Source organism: Chiloscyllium punctatum, chromosome 10 (assembly GCF_047496795.1).
Source record: "Chiloscyllium punctatum isolate Juve2018m chromosome 10, sChiPun1.3, whole genome shotgun sequence".
NCBI classification, from domain to species: Eukaryota; Metazoa; Chordata; class Chondrichthyes; order Orectolobiformes; family Hemiscylliidae; genus Chiloscyllium; species Chiloscyllium punctatum.
Window position 1 is genome coordinate 119,751,786 of NC_092748.1, and position 17,956 is coordinate 119,769,741.

At 58.0% G+C, this 17,956-nt stretch overlaps 1 protein-coding gene across 1 annotated transcript in view; it reads left to right on the top strand.

The window, feature by feature from the left end:
* Window positions 1–17,956, top strand: part of tns1b (tensin 1b) — an 833,038-nt gene that overhangs the window by 808,701 nt on the left and 6,381 nt on the right. The window contains 1 exon segment of the mRNA XM_072578355.1: window positions 16,947–16,976. Within this exon segment, the coding sequence (XP_072434456.1) occupies window positions 16,947–16,976 (30 nt within the window).

The following is a 17,956-nucleotide window of genomic DNA, read 5'->3' on the forward strand; positions in this document are numbered from 1 at the left end:
CCACTCCCACACTCCCCACACTCCCACACTCCCACACTCCCACACTCTCTCACTCTCCCCACTCCCACACTCCACACTCCTCACACTCCCACACTCCCACACTCTCCTCTCACTCTCCACACTCCTCACACTCTCACTCACTCACTCACACTCCCACACTCCCACACTCCCACACTCTCACACTCCCACACTCCCACACTCTCACACTCTCACTCCACACTCCTCTCACTCCACTCCCACAACTCTCCACACTCTCCTCACTCCCACACACTCTCACTCCCCATCTCCCACTCCCACACTCTCACTCTCCCACACTCTCTCACCTCCCACACCCACACTCTCTCACTCCCACACTCTCCTCCCACTCCCACACTCTCACTCCCACACTCTCTCACTCCCACACTCTCCTCACACTCCCACACTCCTCACACTCCCACACTCTCACTCCCACACTCTCCCTCCCACACTCTCCACTCCACACTCTCCACTCCCACTCTCCCACTCCCACACTCTCACTCCCACACTCTCTCACTCCCACACTCTCACACTCCCACACACTCTCTCCACACACTCTCCCACTCCACACTCTCCACACTCTCCACACCTCCACTCCACACTCTCTCCCACTCTCCCACTCCCACACTCTCCCACCCCACACTCTCTCACTCCCACACTCTCTCACTCCCACACTCTCTCACTCCCACACTCTCCACTCCACACTCTCCCACTCCCACACTCTCCCATCCCACACTCTCCCACTCCCGCAACTCTCTCACTCCCACACTCTCTCACCTCCCACACTCTCCCATTCCCACACTCTCTCACTCCCACACTCTCCCTCCACACTCTCCACACCTCTCATCTCACCACACTCTCCCACTCCCACACTCTCCCACTCCCACACTCTCTCACTCCCACACACTCTCCACTCCCCACACTCTCTCACTCTCCCACACTCTCCCACTCCCACACTCTCTCACACTCTCCACTCCTCACCACTCCCCTCCCACACTCTCTCACGTCCCACACCCACACTCCCACTCCACACTCACACTCTCCCACTCCCCACACTCTCTCACTCCCACACTCTCCCACTCCCACACTCTCTCCCACTCCCACACACTCTCCACTCCACACTCTCACTCCCACACTCTCACTCCCACACTCTCTCACTCCCACACTCTCTCACTCCCACACTCTCCCACTCCACACTCTCTCACTCCCACACACTCTCACTCCCACACACTCTCACTCCCACACACTCCACCCACACTCTCCCACTCCCACACTCTCCCACTCCCACACTCTCTCACTCCACAGTCTCTCACTCCACACTCTCTCACTCCCACACTCTCTCACTCCCACACTCCCACACTCCCACTCCCACACTCTCTCACTCTCACACTCTCTCACTCCCACAGTCTCCCACTCCCACACTCCCACTCTCCCACACTCCCACACTCCCACACTCTCCCACTCCCCACACTCTCACTCTCCCACTCCCACACTCTCCATTCTCACACTCCCACACTCTCCACTCCCACTCTCCCATTCCCACACTCTCCCATCCTCCCACACTCTCCCACTCCCACACTCTCCCATTCCCACACTCTCTCACTCCCACACTCTCTCACCTCCCACACTCTCCCCCTCCCACACTCTCTCACTCCCACACACTCTCACTCCCACACTCTCTCACTCCCGCACTCTCTCACTCCCACACTCTCACCCCTCCCACACTCTCTCACTCCCGCAACACTCTCTCACTCACCACACTCCCACTCCACACTCCACACTCCCTCACTCCTCCTCACTCCCACACTCCCTCACTCCCACACTCTCTCACTCCCACACTCTCACACTCCCACACTCTCCCACTCCACCACACTCACACTCCCCACTCTCTCACTCACACCACTCACCCACTCCCACACTCCCACCTCCCATTCCCACACTCTCCCACACCCACACTCCCTCCCCACTTCCCACACTCACTCCCACCTCCCACACTCTCCACTCCCACACTCTCCCACTCCCACACTCCCACACTCCCACACTCCACTCCCACACTCCCACACTCCCACTCCCACACTCTCTCACTCCCACACTCTCTCCATCCCACACTCTCCCATTCCCACACTCTCCCATCCACATCCCCATCCCACACTCTCTCCCCACACTCTCTCACTCCCACACTCTCCCATTCCCACACTCTCCCATTCCCACACTCTCTCATTCCCACACTCTCCACTCCCACACTCCCATTCCCACACTCTCCCATTCCCACACTCTCCCACTCCCACACTCTCCCATTCCCACACTCTCTCACTCCCACACTCTCACTCCCCACACTCTCTCACTCCCGCACTCTCTCACTCCCACAGTCTCTCACTCCCACACTCTCTCACTCCCACAGTCTCTCACTCCCACACTCTCTCACTCCCACACTCTCTCACTCCCGCACTCTCTCACTCCCACACTCTCTCACTCCCCACACTCTCTCACTCCCGCACTCTCTCACTCCCACAGTCTCTCACTCCCACACTCCCACACTCCCACACTCTCTCACTCTCACACTCTCTCACTCCCACAGTCTCCCACTCCCACACTCCCACACCTCCCACACTCCCACACTCTCTCACTCCCGCACTCTCTCACTCTCCCACTCCCACACTCTCTCATTCTCACACTCGCACACTCTCTCACTCCCGCACTCTCTCACTCTCCCACTCCCGCACTCTCTCATCCCCACACCCACACTCCCACACTCCCACACCTCACACCCCCACACCCCACCACACTCCACACTCCCACACTCCCACACTCCCACACTCCACACACTCCCACCCACCCACCATCACTCCACACTCCTCACTCTCTCACTCTCACACTCTCACACTCTCACACTCACCCACACCACACCTCCACTCCCACACCCACCACTCCCACATCCCCCACACTCCACACCCACACTCTCCACACACTCACACACTCCCACTCCCACACTCTCCACTCCACACTCTCACACTCACACTCACACTCCCACACTCTCCCACTCCCACACTCTCTCACTCTCACACTCTCCCACTCCCACACTCTCCCACTCCCACACTCACCCCACTCCCACACTCTCCCACTCCCCACACTCTCTCACTCTCACACTCTCTCACTCCCACACTCTCTCACTCCCACACTCTCCCACTCCCACACTCTCTCACTCCCACACTCTCTCACTCTCTCACTCTCCCACTCCCACACTCTCCCACTCCCACACTCTCTCACTCTCACACTCTCTCACTCCCACACTCTCTCACTCCCACACTCTCCCACTCCCACACTCTCCCACTCCCACACTCTCCCACTCTCTCACTCTCTCACTCTCACACTCTCCACACTCCCCACCCCACTCTCTCACTCTCACACTCTCTCACTCCCACACTCTCTCACTCTCTCACTCTCCCACTCCCACACTCTCCCACTCCCCACACTCTCTCACTCTCACACTCTCTCACTCCCACACTCTCTCACTCCCACACTCTCCCACTCCCACACTCTCTCACTCCCACACTCTCTCACTCTCTCACTCTCCCACTCCCACACTCTCCCACTCCCACACTCTCTCACTCTCACACTCTCTCACTCCCACACTCTCTCACTCTCACACTCTCTCACTCTCACTCACTCTCACACTCTCTCACTCCCACACTCTCTCACTCCCACACTCTCTCACTCTCTCACTCTCACACTCTCTCACTCCCACACTGTCCCACTACTACACTCTCCCACTCCCAGTCTCTCACTCCCACAGTCTCTCACTCCCACAGTCTCTCACTCCCACACACTCTCACTCCCACACTCTCTCACTCCCACACTCTCTCACTCTCACACTCTCCCACTCCCACACTCTCTCACTCTCACACTCTCCCACTCCCACACTCTCCCCCTCCCACAGTCTCTCACTCCCACACTCTCTCACTCCCACACACTCTCACTCCCACACTCTCTCACTCCCACACTCTCTCCCTCTCACACTCTCCCACTCCCACACTCTCTCACTCTCACACTCTCCCACTCCCACACTCTCCCCCTCCCACAGTCTCTCACTCCCAGTCTCTCACTCCCACACTCTCTCACTCCCGCACTCTCTCACTCCCACACTCTCTCACTCCCACACTCTCACTCCCAGTCTCTCACTCCCACACTCTCTCACTCCCACACTCTCCCACTCCCACACTCTCTCACTCCCACACTCTCCCATTCCCACACTCTCCCATTCCCACACTCTCCCATTCCCGCACTCTCTCACTCCCACACTCTCTCACTCCCACACTCTCTCACTCCCACACTCTCCCATTCCCACACTCTCCCATTCCCACACTCTCCCATTCCCACACTCTCTCACTCCCACACTCTCTCACTCCCGCACTCTCTCACTCCCACACTCTCTCACTCCCACACTCTCTCACTCCCACATTCTCTCACTCCCGCACTCTCTCACTCCCACACTCTCTCACTCCCACACTCTCTCACTCCCACACTCTCCCATTCCCACACTCTCCCATTCCCACACTCTCTCACTCCCACATTCTCTCACTCCCACACTCCCACACTCCCACACTCTCTCACTCCCACACTCTCCCACTCCCACACTCTCTCACTCCCACACACTCTCACTCCCACACACTCTCACTCCCACACTCTCCCACTCCCACACTCTCCCACTCCCACACTCTCCCACTCCCAGTCTCTCACTCCCACAGTCTCTCACTCCCACACTCTCTCACTCCCACACACTCTCACTCCCACACTCTCCCACTCCCACACTCTCCCACTCCCACACTCTCCCACTCCCACACTCTCCCACTCCCACACTCTCCCATTCCCACACTCTCTCACTCCCACACTCTCCCACTCCCACACTCTCCCACTCCCACACTCTCCCACTCCCACAGTCTCTCACTCCCACACTCTCTCACTCCCACACTCTCCCACTCCCACACTCTCCCACTCCCACACTCTCCCACTCCCACACTCTCTCACTCCCACACTCTCCCATTCCCACACTCTCTCACTCCCGCACTCTCTCACTCCCACACTCTCTCACTCCCACTCTCCCATTCCCACACTCTCCCATTCCCACACTCTCCCACTCCCACACTCTCTCACTCTCACACTCTCCCACTCCCACAGTCTCTCACTCCCACACTCTCTCACTCCCACACTCTCTCACTCCCGCACTCTCTCACTCCCACACTCTCTCACTCCCACACTCTCTCACTCCCACACTCTCTCACTCCCACACTCTCTCACTCCCACACTCTCTCACTCCCACACTCTCTCACTCCCACACTCTCTCACTCCCGCACTCTCTCACTCCCACAGTCTCTCACTCCCACACTCCCACACTCCCACACTCTCTCACTCTCACACTCTCTCACTCCCACAGTCTCCCACTCCCACACTCCCACACTCCCACACTCCCACACTCTCTCACTCCCGCACTCTCTCATTCCCACACTCTCTCACTCCCGCACTCTCTCACTCTCCCACTCTCCCACTCCCACACTCCCACACTCCCACACTCCCACACTCTCCCACTCCCACACTCTCTCACTCTCCCACTCCCGCACTCTCTCATTCTCACACTCCCACACTCCCACACTCCCACACTCCCACACTCTCTCACTCCCGCACTCTCTCACTCTCCCACTCCCACACTCCCACACTCTCACACTCTCCCACTCCCACACTCTCCCACTCCCACACTCTCCCACTCCCACACTCTCCCACTCCCAGTCTCTCACTCCCACAGTCTCTCACTCCCACAGTCTCTCACTCCCACACACTCTCACTCCCACACTCTCTCACTCCCACACTCTCTCACTCTCACACTCTCCCACTCCCACACTCTCTCACTCTCACACTCTCCCACTCCCACACTCTCCCCCTCCCACAGTCTCTCACTCCCACACTCTCTCACTCCCACACACTCTCACTCCCACACTCTCTCACTCCCACACTCTCTCACTCTCACACTCTCCCACTCCCACACTCTCCCACTCTCACACTCTCCCACTCCCACACTCTCCCCCTCCCACAGTCTCTCACTCCCACACTCTCTCACTCCCGCACTCTCTCACTCCCACACTCTCTCACTCCCACACTCTCACTCCCAGTCTCTCACTCCCACACTCTCTCACTCCCACACTCTCCCACTCCCACACTCTCTCACTCCCACGCTCTCCCATTCCCACACTCTCCCATTCCCACACTCTCCCATTCCCACACTCTCCCACTCCCGCACTCTCTCACTCCCACACTCTCCCATTCCCACACTCTCCCATTCCCACACTCTCTCACTCCCACACTCTCTCACTCCCGCACTCTCTCACTCCCACAGTCTCTCACTCCCACACTCTCTCACTCCCACAGTCTCTCACTCCCACACTCTCCCACTCCCACACTCTCTCACTCCCACACTCTCCCATTCCGACACTCTCCCATTCCCACACTCTCCCATTCCCACACTCTCCCATTCCCACACTCTCCCATTCCCACACTCTCTCACTCCCACACTCTCTCACTCCCGCACTCTCTCACTCCCACACTCTCTCACTCCCACACTCTCCCACTCCCACACTCTCTCACTCCCACACTCTCCCATTCCCACACTCTCCCATTCCCACACTCTCCCATTCCCACACTCTCTCACTCCCACACTCTCTCACTCCCACACTCTCCCACTCCCACACTCTCTCACTCCCACACACTCTCACTCCCACAGTCTCTCACTCCCACACTCTCCCACTCCCACACTCTCTCACTCCCACACACTCTCACTCCCACAGTCTCTCACTCCCACACTCTCACTCCCAGTCTCTCACTCCCACACTCTCCCACTCCCACACTCTCCCACTCCCACACTCTCTCACTCCCACACTCTCCCATTCCCACACTCTCCCACTCCCACACTCTCCCACTCCCACACTCTCTCACTCCCGCACTCTCTCACTCCCACAGTCTCTCACTCCCGCACTCTCCCACTCCCACACTCTCCCACTCTCAGTCTCTCACTCCCACACTCTCCCATTCCCACACTCTCCCATTCCCACACTCTCTCACTCTCTCACTCCCACACTCTCCCACTCCCACACTCTCCCACTCCCACACTCTCCCACTCTCAGTCTCTCACTCCCACAGTCTCTCACTCCCACAGTCTCTCACTCCCACACACTCTCACTCCCACACTCTCCCACTCCCACACTCTCCCACTCCCACATTCTCCCATTCCCACACTCTCTCACTCCCACACTCTCTCACTCCCACACTCTCTCACTCCCACACTCTCCCCCTCCCACACTCTCTCACTCCCACACACTCTCACTCCCACACACTCTCACTCCCGCACTCTCTCACTCCCACACTCTCTCACTCCCGCACTCTCTCACTCCCACACTCTCCCACTCCCGCACTCTCTCACTCCCACACTCTCTCACTCCCACTCTCCCATTCCCACACTCTCCCATTCCCACACTCTCTCACTCCCACACTCTCACTCCCAGTCTCTCACTCCCACACTCTCTCACTCCCACACTCTCCCACTCCCACACTCTCTCACTCCCACACTCTCCCACTCCCACACTCTCTCACTCCCGCACTCTCTCACTCCCACACTCTCTCACTCCCACTCTCCCATTCCCACACTCTCCCATTCCCACACTCTCCCACTCCCACACTCTCCCATTCCCACACTCTCCCATTCCCACACTCTCCCACTCCCACACTCTCCCATTCCCACACTCTCTCACTCCCACAGTCTCTCACTCCCACACTCTCACACTCCCACACTCTCCCATTCCCACACTCTCCCATTCCCACACTCTCCCACTCCCACACTCTCCCACTCCCGCACTCTCTCACTCCCACACTCTCTCACTCTCTCACTCCCACACTCTCCCATTCCCACACTCTCTCACTCCCACACTCTCTCACTCCCACACTCTCTCACTCCCGCACTCTCTCACTCCCACACTCTCTCACTCCCACTCTCCCATTCCCACACTCTCCCATTCCCACACTCTCCCACTCCCACACTCTCCCATTCCCACACTCTCCCATTCCCACACTCTCCCACTCCCACACTCTCCCATTCCCACACTCTCTCACTCCCACACTCTCTCACTCCCACACTCTCCCATTCCCACACTCTCCCATTCCCACACTCTCCCACTCCCACACTCTCTCACTCCCACACTCTCCCATTCCCACACTCTCCCATTCCCACACTCTCCCACTCCCGCACTCTCCCACTCCCGCACTCTCTCACTCCCACACTCTCTCATTCCCACACTCTCTCACTCCCACACTCTCCCATTCCCACACTCTCCCATTCCCACACTCTCTCACTCCCACACTCTCTCACTCCCGCACTCTCTCACTCCCACAGTCTCTCACTCCCACACTGTCTCACTCCCACACTCTCTCACTCTCTCACTCCCACACTCTCCCATTCCCACACTCTCCCACTCCCACACTCTCTCACTCCCACACTCTCCCATTCCCACACTCTCCCATTCCCACTCTCCCACTCCCACACTCTCTCACTCCCACACTCTCTCACTCCCACACTCTCTCACTCCCACAGTCTCTCACTCCCACACTCTCTCACTCCCGCACTCTCTCACTCCCACACTCTCTCACTCCCACACTCTCTCACTCCCGCACTCTCTCACTCCCACACTCTCTCACTCCCACACTCTCTCACTCCCGCACTCTCTCACTCCCACAGTCTCTCACTCCCACACTCCCACACTCCCACACTCCCACACTCCCACACTCCCACACTCTCTCACTCTCACACTCTCTCACTCCCACAGTCTCCCACTCCCACACTCCCACACTCCCACACTCCCACACTCTCTCACTCCCACACTCTCTCACTCTCTCACTCCCACACTCTCCCATTCCCACACTCTCTCACTCCCACACTCTCTCACTCTCTCACTCTCTCACTCCCGCACTCTCTCACTCCCACACTCTCCCATTCCCACACTCTCCCATTCCCACACTCTCCCACTCCCACACTCTCCCACTCCCGCACTCTCTCACTCCCACACTCTCTCACTCTCTCACTCCCACACTCTCCCATTCCCACACTCTCTCACTCCCACACTCTCTCACTCCCACACTCTCTCACTCCCACACTCTCTCACTCCCACACTCTCTCACTCCCACACTCCCACACTCCCACACTCTCTCACTCTCACACTCTCTCACTCCCACAGTCTCCCACTCCCACACTCCCACACTCCCACACTCCCACACTCTCTCACTCCCGCACTCTCTCACTCTCCCACTCCCACACTCTCTCATTCTCACACTCCCACACTCTCTCACTCCCGCACTCTCTCACTCTCCCACTCCCACACTCTCTCATTCCCACACTCTCTCACTCCCGCACTCTCTCACTCTCCCACTCCCACACTCTCTCATTCTCACACTCCCACACTCCCACACTCCCACACTCCCACACTCCCACACTCTCTCACTCTCCCACTCCCCCACTCTCTCACTCTCTCACTCTCGCACTCTCCCACTCCCACACTCCCACACTCCCACACTCCCACACTCTCCCACTCCCACACTCTCTCACTCTCCCACTCCCACACTCCCACACTCCCACACTCTCTCACTCTCCCACTCCCGCACTCTCTCACTCTCTCATTCTCACACTCCCACACTCCCACACTCCCACACTCCCACACTCTCTCACTCCCGCACTCTCTCACTCTCCCACTCCCACACTCCCACACTCCCACACTCTCTCACTCTCTCACTCTCCCACTCCCACACTCCCACACTCCCACACTCTCACACTCCCACACTCCCACACTCCCACACTCTCTCACTCTCCCACTCCCACACTCCCACACTCCCACACTCTCTCACTCTCTCACTCTCCCACTCCCACACTCCCACACTCCCACACTCTCACACTCCCACACTCCCACACTCCCACACTCTCTCACTCTCCCACTCCCACACTCCCACACTCCCACACTCCCACACTCTCTCACTCTCCCACTCTCACACTCCCTCACTCCTGCACTCTCTCACTCTCACACTCTCTCACTCTCTCACTCTCTCACTCTCACACTCTCCCACTCCCACACTCTCTCACTCTCTCACTCTCACACTCTCCCACTCCCACACTCTCCCACTCCCACACTCTCACACTCCCACACTCCCACACTCTCTCACTCTCTCACTCTCACACTCTCCCACTCCCACACTCTCTCACTCTCTCACTCTCACACTCTCCCACTCCCACACTCTCCCACTCCCACACTCTCTCACTCTCACACTCTCCCACTCCCACACTCTCCCACTCCCACACTCTCCCACTCCCACACTCTCCCACTCCCACACTCTCTCACTCTCTCACTCTCCCACTCCCACACTCTCCCACTCCCACACTCTCTCACTCTCACACTCTCTCACTCCCACACTCTCTCACTCCCACACTCTCTCACTCTCTCACTCTCACACTCTCCCACTCCCACACTCTCCCACTCCCACACTCTCCCACTCCCACACTCTCCCACTCCCACACTCTCTCACTCTCACACTCTCTCACTCCCACACTCTCTCACTCTCACTCCCACACTCTCTCACTCTCTCACTCTCACACTCTCTCACTCCCACACTCTCCCACTCCCACTCTCCCACTCCCACAGTCTCTCACTCCCACAGTCTCTCACTCCCACAGTCTCTCACTCCCACACACTCTCACTCCCACACTCTCTCACTCCCACACTCTCTCACTCTCACACTCTCCCACTCCCACACTCTCTCACTCTCACACTCTCCCACTCCCACACTCTCCCCCTCCCACAGTCTCTCACTCCCACACTCTCTCACTCCCACACACTCTCACTCCCACACTCTCTCACTCCCACACTCTCTCACTCTCACACTCTCCCACTCCCACACTCTCTCACTCTCACACTCTCCCACTCCCACACTCTCTCACTCCCACACTCTCCCCCTCCCACAGTCTCTCACTCCCACACTCTCTCACTCCCACACTCTCTCACTCCCACACTCTCTCACTCTCCCACTCCCACACTCTCCCACTCCCACACTCTCTCACTCTCACACTCTCTCACTCCCAAAGTCTCTCACTCCCACACTCTCTCACTCCCGCACTCTCTCACTCCCACAGTCTCTCACTCCCACACTCTCTCACTCCCACACTCTCTCACTCCCACACTCTCCCACTCCCACACTCTCCCACTCCCACACTCTCTCACTCCCACACTCTCCCACTCCCACACTCTCTCACTCCCACACACTCTCACTCCCACACTCTCCCACTCCCACACTCTCCCACTCCCACACTCTCCCACTCCCAGTCTCTCACTCCCACAGTCTCTCACTCCCACAGTCTCTCACTCCCACACACTCTCACTCCCACACTCTCCCACTCCCACACTCTCCCACTCCCACACTCTCCCATTCCCACACTCTCTCACTCCCACACTCTCCCCCTCCCACACTCTCTCACTCCCGCACTCTCTCACTCCCACACTCTCCCCCTCCCACACTCTCTCACTCCCGCACTCTCTCACTCCCACACTCTCTCACTCCCGCACTCTCTCACTCCCACACTCTCTCACTCCCGCACTCTCTCACTCCCGCACTCTCTCACTCCCGCACTCTCTCACTCCCACACTCTCCCCCTCCCACACTCTCTCACTCCCACACTCTCTCACTCCCACACTCTCTCACTCCCGCACTCTCCCACTCCCACACTCTCCCATTCCCACACTCTCCCATTCCCACACTCTCCCACTCCCACACTCTCTCACTCCCACACTCTCTCACTCCCACACTCTCCCATTCCCACACTCTCCCATTCCCACACTCTCCCATTCCCACACTCTCCCATTCCCGCACTCTCCCACTCCCGCACTCTCCCACTCCCGCACTCTCTCACTCCCACACTCTCTCATTCCCACACTCTCTCACTCCCACACTCTCCCATTCCCACACTCTCCCATTCCCACACTCTCTCACTCCCACACTCTCTCACTCCCGCACTCTCTCACTCCCACAGTCTCTCACTCCCACACTCTCTCACTCCCACACTCTCTCACTCCCACACTCTCCCATTCCCACACTCTCCCATTCCCACACTCTCTCACTCCCACACTCTCTCACTCCCACACTCTCTCACTCCCACACTCTCTCACTCCCGCACTCTCTCACTCCCACACTCTCTCACTCCCACACTCTCTCACTCCCGCACTCTCTCACTCCCACAGTCTCTCACTCCCACACTCCCACACTCCCACACTCTCTCACTCTCACACTCTCTCACTCCCACAGTCTCCCACTCCCACACTCCCACACTCCCACACTCCCACACTCCCACACTCCCACACTCCCACACTCTCTCACTCCCACACTCTCTCACTCCCGCACTCTCTCACTCTCCCACTCCCACACTCTCTCATTCTCACACTCCCACACTCCCACACTCCCACACTCCCACACTCTCTCACTCTCCCACTCCCGCACTCTCTCACTCTCCCACTCTCCCACTCCCACACTCCCACACTCCCACACTCCCACACTCTCCCACTCCCACACTCTCTCACTCTCCCACTCCCGCACTCTCTCATTCTCACACTCCCACACTCCCACACTCCCACACTCCCACACTCTCTCACTCCCGCACTCTCTCACTCTCCCACTCCCACACTCCCACACTCTCTCACTCCCACACTCTCTCACTCCCGCACTCTCTCACTCTCCCACTCCCACACTCCCACACTCTCTCACTCTCCCACTCCCACACTCCCACACTCCCACACTCCCACACTCCCACACTCCCACACTCCCACACTCCCACACTCCCACACTCCCACACTCTCACACTCCCACACTCCCACACTCTCACACTCCCACACTCCCACACTCCCACACTCTCTCACTCTCCCACTCTCACACTCCCTCACTCCTGCACTCTCTCACTCTCACACTCTCTCACTCTCTCACTCTCTCACTCTCACACTCTCCCACTCCCACACTCTCCCACTCCCACACTCTCACACTCCCACACTCTCACACTCCCACACTCTCTCACTCTCTCACTCTCACACTCTCCCACTCCCACACTCTCTCACTCTCTCACTCTCACACTCTCCCACTCCCACACTCTCCCACTCCCACACTCTCTCACTCTCACACTCTCCCACTCCCACACTCTCTCACTCTCTCACTCTCACACTCTCCCACTCCCACACTCTCTCACTCTCTCACTCTCTCACTCTCAGACTCTCTCACTCTCTCACTCCCACACTCTCTCACTCCCACACTCTCTCACTCTCTCACTCTCACACTCTCCCACTCCCACACTCTCCCACTCCCACACTCTCCCACTCCCAGTCTCTCACTCCCACACTCTCTCACTCTCACACTCTCTCACTCCCGCACTCTCTCACTCCCACACTCTCTCACTCTCACACTCTCTCACTCTCACACTCTCCCACTCCCACACTCTCCCACTCCCACACTCTCTCACTCTCTCACTCTCACACTCTCCCACTCCCACACTCTCTCACTCTCTCACTCTCTCACTCTCACACTCTCTCACTCTCTCACTCCCACACTCTCTCACTCCCACACTCTCTCACTCTCTCACTCTCACACTCTCCCACTCCCACACTCTCCCACTCCCACACTCTCCCACTCCCACACTCTCCCACTCCCAGTCTCTCACTCCCACCCTCTCTCACTCCCACAGTCTCTCACTCCCACACACTCTCACTCCCACACTCTCTCACTCTCACACTCTCCCACTCCCACACTCTCTCACTCCCACACACTCTCACTCCCACACACTCTCACTCCCACACTCTCTCACTCCCACACTCTCTCACTCTCACACTCTCCCACTCCCACACTCTCTCACTCTCTCACTCTCACACTCTCTCACTCTCTCACTCCCACACTCTCTCACTCCCACACTCTCTCACTCTCTCACTCTCACACTCTCCCACTCCCACACTCTCCCACTCCCACACTCTCCCACTCCCACACTCTCCCACTCCCAGTCTCTCACTCCCACCCTCTCTCACTCCCACAGTCTCTCACTCCCACACATTCTCACTCCCACACTCTCTCACTCCCACACTCTCTCACTCTCACACTCTCCCACTCCCGCACTCTCTCACTCTCACACTCTCTCACTCCCACACTCTCTCACTCTCACACTCTCCCACTCCCACAGTCTCTCACTCCCACACTCTCCCACTCCCACACTCTCCCACTCCCACACTCTCCCACTCCCAGTCTCTCACTCCCACAGTCTCTCACTCCCACAGTCTCTCACTCCCGCACTCTCTCACTCCCACACTCTCCCACTCCCACACTCTCCCACTCCCGCACTCTCTCACTCCCGCACTCTCTCACTCCCGCACTCTCTCACTCCCACACTCTCTCACTCCCACACTCTCTCACTCCCACACACTCTCACTCCCACACTCTCACTCCCACACTCTCCCACTCCCACACTCTCCCACTCCCGCACTCTCTCACTCCCACACTCTCTCACTCCCGCACTCTCTCACTCCCACACACTCTCACTCCCACACTCTCTCACTCCCACACTCTCTCACTCCCACACTCTCTCACTCCCACACTCTCTCACTCCCACACTCTCTCACTCCCGCACTCTCTCACTCCCACAGTCTCCCACTCCCACACTCTCCCCCTCCCACACACTCTCACTCCCACACTCTCTCACTCCCACACACTCTCACTCCCACACTCTCTCACTCCCACACTCTCTCACTCCCACACTCTCTCACTCCCACACTCTCTCACTCCCGCACTCTCTCACTCCCACACTCTCTCACTCCCGCACTCTCTCACTCCCACACTCTCCCACTCCTAGTCTCTCACTCCCACACTCTCCCCCTCTCACACTCTCTCACTCTCTCACTCTCACACTCTCTCACTCCCTCACTCTCCCACTCCCACACTCTCCCACTCCCACACTCTCTCACTCCCACACTCTCTCACTCCCACACTCTCCCCCTCCCACACTCTCTCACTCCCACACTCTCTCACTCCCACACTCTCTCACTCCCACACACTCTCACTCCCAGTCTCCCCCTCCCACACACTCTCACTCCCAGTCTCCCCCTCCCACACTCTCTCACTCCCACACTCTATCACTCCCACACTCTCCCACTCCCACACACTCTCACTCCCACACTCTCTCACTCCCACACTCTCTCACTCCCACACTCTCTCACTCCCACACACTCTCACTCCCAGTCTCCCCCTCCCACACACTCTCACTCCCAGTCTCCCCCTCCCACACTCTCTCACTCCCACACTCTCTCACTCCCACACTCTCCCACTCCCACACACTCTCACTCCCACACTCTCTCACTCCCACACTCTCTCACTCCCACACTCTCTCACTCCCACACTCTCTCACTCCCACACATTCTCACTCCCAGTCTCCCCCTCCCACACACTCTCACTCCCAGTCTCCCCCTCCCACACTCTCTCACTCCCACACTCTCTCACTCCCACACTCTCTCACTCCCACACTCTCCTCCTCCCACAGTCTCTCACTCCCACACTCTCTCACTCCCACACTCTCTCACTCCCACACACTCTCACTCCCACACTCTCTCACTCCCGCACTCTCTCACTCCCGCACTCTCTCACTCCCACACTCTCTCACTCCCACACTCTCCCATTCCCACACTCTCTCACTCCCGCACTCTCTCACTCCCACACTCTCTCACTCCCGCACTCTCTCACTCCCGCACTCTCTCACTCCCACACTCTCTCACTCCCACACTCTCCCACTCCCACACACTCTCACTCCCACAGTCTCTCACTCCCACACACTCTCACTCCCACAGTCTCTCACTCCCACACTCTCTCATCCCACACTCTCTCACTCCCGCACTCTCTCACTCCCACACACTCTCACTCCCAGTCTCCCCCTCCCACACTCTCTCACTCCCACAGTCTCTCACTCCCACAGTCTCTCACTCCCACAGTCTCTCACTCCCACACTCTCTCACTCCCACACTCTCTCACTCCCACACTCTCCCACTCTCACACTCTCCCACTCTCACACTCTCTCACTCTCACACTCTCTCACTCCCACACTCTCTCACTCCCACACTCTCTCACTCCCACAGTCTCTCACTCCCACACTCTCTCACTCCCACACTCTCCCACTCTCACACTCTCTCACTCTCACACTTTCTCACTCCCACACTCTCTCACTCCCACACTCTCTCACTCCCACACTCTCCCACTCCCACACACTCTCACTCCCACAGTCTCTCACTCCCACAGTCTCTCACTGCTGTGCAGTTCACTCCCATACCCTCTCCCTCCTGCACACTATCCGTCCCTCACTGTCTCACGTGACTGCTCTCACACTCTCTCCTTCCTGTATACTCACTCCTACCCCCTGCTGGTCCCACACTCTCTCTCTCACACTGAGTCATAGCCACTTGGACTCCTTCAGGTACACACTTAGCCACACGAGATGCTGCCTGAGGGACAGCCATTCTGACTATGGTACCTATCTCTTCAGCTGCATTCAGTGTCAACCTCCCGATCCAACAGTTTCTCTTTGACAGTGTGACTCAGACTGACAACACATGTCCCCACACCCGTCCCCCCATTCCATTCAAGGCCACTCTGACTGTGAGTGCCCCTTCATCCCACTGTCTGTCTCTGGTGACCTGTTCCCCATGGACGGCTGGTTTCCCTGGTCACCGTGCTCAGTGCAGACCGAGAGCTGGTCAGTGAGTAAATGATGATGATTACTGCACCAGCCCGGTCTGGGGCCGAGCCCGTTTCAGAATGCTGTAATAATCCTCACTCTCTGCTTCCTGCAGATGGACTAAGACTGATGGAGGAGCCTCCAAGTGAGTACACACTCCTATACCTGGGGAGGGTGCTGGGGGGAGGGGGGGGGAGGGTGGGGGTGGGGGTGGGGTGTGGGGGTGGGGGGGGTTGGTGGTGTCAGTGGCCAGGGGTGGATGGAGATTTCCTGCGGTTACATTCCCACCACAACCAAATCTAGCCTCCCCCCCCCCCCCCCAAACCACACTCTCACTCACAGAGAGGCCCCTCCTGTCCCCTCACTGTGAAGTCTTGCCAAGATGCCCCACTGTTTGACAGGAGCTGAAGGGAGTCGGGGTGACTCATGTTGAGAGTGTGATGGCTCCAGTGGACGGAATCTTCCGGAATTCTCTCACAAGCGGTTTTCTCAGCTCCTGTCCCAACCTGTGGTCAGCTCGGTGTTAATGATTGTTCACTCTGAGTGACCAGGAACTCGCTGGTCAGAGGAGAGTGCGGTGGGCCCATCATATTGATCAAGAATCCAGACTAATCTCTGAGGACACAAGTTCAAGTCCCACCGCAGTAGCTGGAGGAATTTAAATACAATTAATAAATCTGCAGTTGGACACTAATTCCAGGATTATGACCTTCAGTCCCCACTCCCTTCCCCCACCCACCCTCAGTAACAGCAGTGTGTACCATCCCCTCCCTCCCCCCACCCACACTCAGTAACAGCAGTGTGTACCACCCCCTCCCTCCCCCACCCACACTCAGTAACAGCAGTGTGTACCATCCCCTCCCTCCCCCCACCCACACTCAGTAACAGCAGTGTGTACCATCCCCTCCCTCCCCCCCCACCGACCCTCAGTAACAGCAGTGTGTACCATCCCCTCCCTCCCCCACCCACACTCAGTAACAGCAGTGTGTACCATCCCCTCCCTCCCCCGACCGACCCTCAGTAACAGCAGTGTGTACCATCCCCTCCCTCCCCCACCCACACTCAGTAACAGCAGTGTGTACCATCCCCTCCCTCCCCCACCGACCCTCAGTAACAGCAGTGTGT